This window comes from Gavia stellata, chromosome 4 (assembly GCF_030936135.1).
Source record: "Gavia stellata isolate bGavSte3 chromosome 4, bGavSte3.hap2, whole genome shotgun sequence".
Lineage (NCBI taxonomy): Eukaryota > Metazoa > Chordata > Aves > Gaviiformes > Gaviidae > Gavia > Gavia stellata.
Window position 1 is genome coordinate 49,997,679 of NC_082597.1, and position 8,665 is coordinate 50,006,343.

The window sequence follows — 8,665 nt, forward strand, 5'->3', positions numbered from 1 at the left end:
GCCATCTGGTGGAAAATAACTGCTAAAAGTGATTTAATCAGATTATGTGCCCCTGAGTTCATCACATAGTGCCCCTACTAAGAAAATTGAGTACCTTGATGCTCCAATGTCCCTATATGATTTTACATATCATCCCTTGTCATATATAAGCTTGACATCTCTTTGGGGAAGTGTTAGTCTTCTCTGTTTTAATACGTATATAGTGCCTAAAAGGGTCATAATTTTTGGTTGGAACTTCAAGACAGTTTGCTGTATGATCAGTTAGAACTGTAAATAATGTTAATAATATGCATATATGCCTGTAAATATTCACTTTGGAGTACATATATTTGTTCTTTTGTTAAAGTAGAAATTAGTTTCCAAGTACAAACACATAATTATTGTTATAATTTAATTAGTACTATTGTCACTTTTTTTTTTTCCAAAAAAAATAAATTACTGTGCTATTATTGAGTAAAGAACATAGGTAAACATGCATACATATTGTAGAGACTTTTTAAATCTGTATTTTTTCATATAGAGTGAACACAGAGGTACAGAAAATATTTTGCTAGAAGGGCAGGAGTTTCTCAGCAATCACATAAAAAGACTTGCAAAAATAAATGGTTTTGTGATAGGATTTCTGAATGGGTTATTTCTATGCTGGGTTTCTATACTAGATTATTTCCACAAGTGCACTGGAGCAGAATAAGGCCTGATTTTTCAGATGAAAAAGAGACTAAATGCTAGAAATTGCAGTTCTCAACCCTTTTAAAAGTCTACTTTTAAGAAAATGCTTTATCTTGAAAGAAAAAATTGTACCACATGCATAGTCCTTAAATGCTTATTACTGAGGTCAGTCTTAAAATGTTAGAAATAGATGCAAGCTATCAAAAAGCAAATAATTTCTTCTATCCATAAATACAAGAAGACTGAAATAATATGACTGACGGATAGTCTGTTGTGCTGACTATCAGAAATAAAAATGTCATACTCTCCAAATGAGTAGTTAACTCTAATATTCAAGTTGTGTATTGAAATACCAATAGTATCTTCTAAAAATAGAAAAGAAAAAAAAAACAGATTTCATAAAAAGATGCCCACTGATATCTCCCTTGTTAGTGAATTGTGAATGTGCTGTATTCTAAATACCTGGACTTCTCTAACATCCAGTGTTGATATCTGTATGTGTATGAGTCAGCAGATAGCTAAATACTGCTCTGAGTTGATTGTATTTGCTTAAACTGATACAATTTCTATGCAAATATTTGTGCAGTTCAGTAAATAATTGGAGGGGGATGTATCTCTTAATTTCTTAATTTTCTCTTTATCACCATTATACTAACAAGCCATTCCAATTTTTGTGAAGTACCTAGTCTGTGAAATATGTAATCATTACTGTTCTTGGTTTTATCTCTATGGAAAATAAAATAAATCAAATATTCAATGACTAACCCAAAGCTACAGAAAGAAATGGTGTCAAAACTAGAAATGGAATACTGAAGAATGAAACAGCAGAATATTGGCACTTTGAGAGACCAAGATTTCATCTCATGTTCTCTGGATTTGAGTTGGATCAGTGTATTCCAATTCTGAAATCATACACGGAATGAATCCATACAACAATATATATTCCGTATTTTGCTTTGAACTCAGCCTCATATACTTCATGCCTTAAAAGCATCAGTCTTCAAAGGATGACAGCAATTTATGAGTTATTTACATATTAAGTGGTTTTTCACCATCAGTCACTATCTTAAAAAAGACAGTGGCAGTTCTGATAACTAGTAGTCATTCAACTCATGATTTTTCTAGCATGTATATTTAGCCAAATGCACCCAAATTGGTTGTGTTAGTTAATATGTAACAAAATAAGGAAATATAATTTGTCTGTAGCAATGATGTTAACAGGATAGACATTGTAGCATTTGACAAGAAAGACAGAGTAGACAAGAATTTGCTTTGGAATATTTGGGATCTTACACAGATGATTTTCAACATATTCGCATTAGGAATTCTTAGGTAAACTGTTAAGCACATGTTTCATGTCCATTCAAAATCTCTTTGGGAAGAAGAACAATCTTTTCATCTGTAGAAAAGATGCAAGCAAAGAAAAAATTAAAGTCAAAATAAAGCTGTTACTTCTTGATTTATGAGTTAGAACAAGTTTCATTCCAGCAAAACTTGTATCTTAGCACTCTCACAGCACAGGAGTGACACTGCGATATCTTTATATGACAACAGCTTGAAGTAGTTGGAAACATATCATGATGTCCAATGGGATTGGAGGTTGAATTTCATTTCCATCCAGGCGAAGGTATCGGAGGCGAGGGATGTTGCCATAAAAACCATAGTCTTCTGCTACGGCAATTGAGACTGGGCATATTTCAGTACCATTGACACCTGAAAATGTAGATCAACATGTTAGGCAATTTCCATGGGAAAGGTTCATGAAGATAAAACTAATTTAGAAAACAAATAAAACAGGCTTCCACTGATATTTGTATGGGTGACACTTACTCCTGTCAGAGTTGGAAAATGCCAAATAAACAACTCCCCAGTGAAGGTATTGCATTCAAAATAACAGTATTGAATCAGAGGAGCTTTTGGTGCAGTGTCTGTAACTTTTAACATCTGTACTTTCCTGTTCTCTCAACTTCTTCAGTACAGTTGGTTTTAATTGCAAGGATGTAACTTGTGCAATGGGATATTTTTCTTCCTAATCTGAAAGCCAACAGGTCTTTAAAATTCTTTATAAATCACACATAGCTTGTTTCAGTTCAGATAAAATTTGAAACTATGGCTTAAATCATTACCCATTTTCATAAGGTTTGTTTGAAGAGATTGGGTTCTTTACATTGTCTCCCCTAAGTTACCTCTGCACTGTCACTTGGCTAAAATGCTTTTCATATTTTGTCTTCAGTTGTTGAACAGTGAGGCTGCCAGTGCCCTATTTCAGCCTCAAAATGGCCTTATTCTAGAAAACACTGATGTGGTGTTTGTTTATCAAAGATGTCAAATTCCTTTGACACAATTATGGTATTTAGTGACTGGTCTGACTCCTTGAGGATCTTCTTGGCCCCAGACCACCTGCAAAAAGTGGTTGAATGGAGAATGTGTGTGTAACAGATTTTTTTTGAGCACAGTTTTTTTAGCAGCCCAGAAATAGGAAAAGAAAAGCTTTCTACCAAAATTTTTATCCCCTTATATTTAGCAATGATAAAATGCACACATGTTTTGATTACAATCCCCAAAATTGGTTAAATGTTCTGATGAAAAAAAAGACATGTTTTTTTTTTTTTTCCCAACAGAAAAAATCCACACTATTTTGAAAAACTGCCCAGATATTTGCAACATCTTGGAAATGGACTTTATCTTTTCATGGAGACTAGACAAATACATCCAGTTAGCCAAGGCCTAAAACTTTTAGCATATCCATAATATCAAAATGTCTTTGCCTAAGTTGTGAAAGTTGATTAATGATTGTAAAGCGTTTGATATTCTTGGAAGAAACAAGCTACAACTTATTTTTATGCATGAAGCTATGAAGCAGGAAGCTTGAGAGTGATGTTTCATTATGAAAGCAGTTATTAAAAGTTTTATAAGTGAATCAACACTATGTAGCAGAAAATATCTGCCTTTTCAGGTCAGCACTACTGTCCTTAGGAGACAAGATGGCTTCAAGTGTGTTCTAAACCTCTGCATTACCTGACCTAGAAACCATCCCACTGCACTAGTTTTCACTGGGTTAATTACTCCAACCTTAAAGTGAGGCAGCAGTTATCTAACCACAGGCCACCTATGAAGAAGTTATTTCCTGATGGTGTGTGGTATGAAGTGGCTTGGTTTTTTATTGTTCTCTTCCCATGAACAAACTATCAGAGGAGTAAAAACCTCTCTCTCTCTCTCTCTCTCTCTCTCTCTCCCCTCTTCTCTTGCAATCCTGTTTATGGGTATATTGCTGAATTTTGCTTAAGCAGGAGGGACAGGGCAATCCATCTACATGGGTACAATTCACCCTACCTAAACTGATCCATGTAAAGGATAAGTGTCAGACTAAGTAAACCATTTAGACTCTGTTTATAAATGCTGGATAGAGCTGAACACTTCTAAAAGGTAATTCACAGCTTGTTAAGATGGAATGATTTTCCCTCTGCAATTGCATATCTCCTTCGATTAATTGAGTAGGTGTCTGTATGACTAACCCAAACTAGGTACAAAAATCTAGGATGGTTAATTCAAATAAGATGAATTACACCTGTTGTCAATAGTATTGTTAAGTGGTGTAATATTTAAAAATGAGATCTGGAGCTGCTGTAGGGGAAAATTGCAGAAGAGGTTCTCATTAATGGCTAATACTGTATGTCTACTGAAGAACCGCAGAAGATCCTGTTTCTTTTCCAGTAAGACTCATAATTTAGAAACATTCAAAAAGTAAGTTGATCTAGAAGATAGATGTGTTCAGACATATGTGAGTGTGAGGGTATTTCTGTTCTATTCTTGTAACCTCTAGCTGCACTCACCATAGTCCAACTCAAATAGTTGGACTCCCTTTCACCTTTTCGCATAATATTTAACTGCAGAAACCATGGATCACCTGGGAAATCTGTACCTTTCTGGGCCTTTCCAGCAAAGAAGCCAGTACCAGCTATGGCACAGAGGTCTGACAATAAGTCGGGGTCTGTAACTTCAACCATTTCTTTCCAAATATCCTATAATGGATTCTGATAGACTGGCATTGCTAGCTACTTGGCCCAAGGACTTCTCCCTTTCTCTACACATGGAATAGTATTAGCTCAGAGAAGCTATCCCAATCTCCTGGTGTTCCTCTAGGGGAAATTACCATTCACTCCCTTTTATCACTCTTTTGATAGCACTGTAATACCGCTGCTTACACTTGCTTACTCACTACATCATCATTTCATGACTTCTCCTCTTTTCGCTTCCTCTTCCTTTTCCATCATTTGACATCTCCCCAGAGCCTCGCATGTGTATCTCATAAACAAATGTGTAAACACCTGTGTTTTAAAATGCCATGGAACAAGAGTTGTGTATATCTGTTGCAGCCGTAATTAGTTTTGGTTTTATGTTGATTTTGCTTCCAACTTTCAAGTACTTTTTTTCCTCTGCACATTGAGATTCTTGGGGAGGGGACCACAGGCGAAACCCTGGTTCCACTGAGACCAATGATGAGGCTATCATTGACTTCACTAGGCTTCAGGATATTGCCTTGTATCTTCATAAATCGTCTCTCGAGAAATAAGGCCTTGGACTTATATGAGGAACTGATGTTATAAAATAACATACAATAAAAAGCAGGCAAATAGTATTTACATAGAAATTTTGATGTCTGAGCTCTTGCAATGCCAGCAGTGTAACTATGAACCACCAAGAGAAAATAAAGCAGCAATTGGCAGGTGTGCAGGAGTATCTGAGGATTAATATTATAAAAAGGGCTTGTACTGCATGTGTAAAAGTAAACTTTCAGGAGAACTCTTTTGCAGAGAAACCAGATCCAGGCTTTTACAGTTATTTTTCTTTCAAAACTTTTACATTGGTTATCTTAAAGTAATGACTGATCATCAGCTTCCTGGGTTTAAGAAGACAAAAACAATCTGCAGAATTAAAGCCACATCTTATGACTCCTGCCTGATGGAATTACATTCCTTGTTTGTGATCCTAAAAGCCCTTTGAGATATCATTTATTAGATCAGTGTCTCATGAAGACTACGTCGTTATCCCTTACCTCTTGAACAATTATGCTATGTGGTAGAATGTGCCTTACATAATACCTGCACTTCATTTAAGGTGTCAGGTTGCCTTTTTTTCATATTTTTTGACTACTTTATATGTAGTTATTAAGACCAAAAACTTTTTTTTTAACTTAAGAGCAGTGTTTGGCTTAAGTTAGTAATGAATTTTTAAAAGTGGTAAAGGCATTAAGGAATATAAAGCTTGTGGAAAACTATTGTGATTTAGGCTCATGGGTACCCATGTGTCATTGGAAAATGGGACTTGTGTTTGCACATACTACACAGGTTGATTTTCATGGTTTCAACCTTTTTTAAACTTATTTAGGAAAGGAAGATAATTTGGCAGCTCTTTAAATACTACCTAGACACAAAACATTTCTTAAACTGGACAGGTTACATTCCATTGATTTCAATTTAGTGTCCACTTAAAATGACAGGAGATAAAGTCTGCACGTGAGGCCCTGCAGTGAAGCAATTAAAATAAATCTCTTTGTAACCAGAGGTCAATGAAATATGTTCTGTAACGACATAATTCATAAGCCCTTACTATAATTACCTGTTAGACTTCTCACAGGCTACTTAAATATGTGCCAGTTGTACAAAATTGATTTTTCTTTAGAAGGTTTCCTACCTTTGTTTTGCAAAATCCAGTGAATTAACCTAAATTATTAATAGGTATCTTCCTTTGATATGTCCATGTTTTATACAGAAGCCAAACCATTATTGTTAGTATATTTGTGAACTACAGCGACACAAAACAGGGGTAAGGAACCATTTATTCAACTAAATCACCATGACAGGAAGACGAATCTAGAGACTTGGTTACCTTATATGCAGTGATAAAAGTCATCACTTTGATTTTGGCTTGTGGCATGAAACAAAGGATTTAAGGTCTGTAGGACTTACTAAGCAGATACTTTATCCAGTGTCCCTAACCACAACATCCCTGCTGTACCTGGATGAATCTGGAAGCAGTGCTAGAAGCAGAACTATGACATGACAACAGGCTTCTGTTGCCTTGGGTACAAAACCTTGTCTCACTTATACAAAGTGGAAAATGTTATAAGATATTTGAGGAGATAAACTTTAGTAGGACAAAGCTTGTGTAGTCAGTGAAAAGCTTTTTCATGAAGACTAAACCCAAGTGTGAACATTTTGTGCACAGTAAACAACAGATGTGGAGGATATTCAGGCCTGAAATATTCAATATCCACATTCTAATTAGTCGTATTTGCAATAGATTGTGTTGACTACAGCCAGCATTTTATTCTGTATGAGGGTGCCTCACCTTAAGGTCTTACTACATAATTTAGGTAGGCAGAGAGATACTCAGAAGAACTGAGCATATAGCAATTCTGTTTAGTTTAATGAAGTCTCTAAGGTGCTCAGGAACTTTGAAAATCTGACAGTCACACAGATATGGATTGAAAATCGTAACTTGTTGCACCCTCTTTTTTATTGTTGTATCTTGCTTATTTACTCTTAGCCTTCCTGTGGGAAGCTTAATTTGTTCCCACAAAATGGTTACTGGCATGTATATAGGGAAATGTGAATGCACAAATTCTCCCTAATCCACTCATATTTCTGATCTGCTTGCAAAGTGTTTTCTTTGTATGCACATGAACTTTTTTCACATGTGGTATTACCTCCATGCACATATTTGGTTGTCATATTTTAGATCTGACTTGAAAACTGTCCTGTTTGCTTATCTCCCTATAATCTACAATACATTTTTAATCTCTTCATTTCAAAGAACATTTTTTGTCATTAAGTAGACATCATAAAATAATTATTTCTTGGTAGGATCCACACTGACAATACACACTTACTTTTGATTCTGTTGTGATCAAGGTGAAGGTGTTCGAGATGAGCATTGATTGGTGGAATTTTAGTGAGCTGGTTGTGAGACAGCTGTAGATCTAGAATAGATGAAACATTAAACCCATTTGGGGGAATACCATCATCAGATAATTTATTGTAGTTCAGCCTAAGGAAAGTCACTTTGGGTATTGCACTGAAGTAGTTTTCTGGTATCACTTCAATGGAGTTGTTGTCCAAAAACAGCTGCAGTGTGTTAGCTGGAAGGCTTAAAGGCATTTTCTTGAGTGAATTTTTTGCTATGTTGAGTTGCATAAGATTGTTGAGTCCTTGGAAGGTGTCACTTTGAAGAGCGCTGTCCAACAAACTGTTCTGGTGCAGATCTAACATAGTAAGGTTTTCCAAGTTGCTGAAGACTCCTTCTGGGATTCTGGATATTTTGTTTCTAGCCAGTCTTAGCTGTTCCAGACCCACTGGTAATGGGGCAGGCACCTCTTCCAATTCATTATCTTCAAGGAATAGATAAAGCAGCCTTTTGAGCTTGCTCAGCACACCACTCTCAATTCCACTGTTGGTGATCTTATTCTTGTTCAGATTTATCCATCTCAGATGAGTGGCATTCACAAAAGGCTTCTCCGAAATTGTTTCAATTAGATTGTTTTGAAGATAGAGGTACCAAATTCGTGCTGGGATTGCAGGTATTTCCTTAAGTCCTTTGTTATCACAGTATAATGCATTGGGGAAACTAGGAGGACAAAAGCACTCTCGTGGGCACTCAAAAGTGTAGTGAGACCAATGCTCAGGATCCAGCTCGTCATAAACTTGTCTCACAGTTCGAGTCCACACAGAATTTACCAAGAATAAGGTCAAAAGGCTTGTATAGACTTTTAAAGTCATTGTTTGCCTTGGAAATGGAGAAAAAAAATTAGCTGTGTTTCAACAGAACTCTCTAACAGCATACTAGATTGACAAAGCAGTATTACATAGAAAATAAACAGCCAAATTCTATCCTCTGTGGTATTACCTATGGCAAGTTAAGGAAAAAAATGAACAGTAATATAAGAGGTATAAACAATTCAGTGCTCTATGTCGAAGAACATTTTCCTGATTCAACT

General features: G+C 35.8%; 1 protein-coding gene across 1 annotated transcript; it reads right to left on the reverse strand.

Annotated features, from left to right (window-relative positions):
* Positions 1 to 2,209: 2,209 nt before the first annotated feature.
* Positions 2,210 to 8,447, reverse strand: KERA (keratocan). The gene is made up of 2 exons (XM_009809503.2): positions 7,562 to 8,447; positions 2,210 to 2,382 (listed from the first exon to the last, which is right to left on the reverse strand). Exons 1-2 carry the CDS (start codon positions 8,445 to 8,447, stop codon positions 2,210 to 2,212), a joined length of 1,059 nt encoding a protein of 352 aa, XP_009807805.1.
* Between the last annotated feature and the right edge of the window lie 218 nt (positions 8,448 to 8,665).

Bases quoted from the DNA above. Each gene is read 5' to 3' on its own strand.
- KERA (XM_009809503.2), bottom strand. From the start codon at position 8,447: ATGACTTTAAAAGTCTATACAAGCCTTTTGACCTTATTCTTGGTAAAT. The intron at 2,383-7,561 runs GTAAGTGTGTAT...CTACATTTTCAG, and splicing joins TGATCACAACAGAATCAAAA to GTGTCAATGGTACTGAAATA.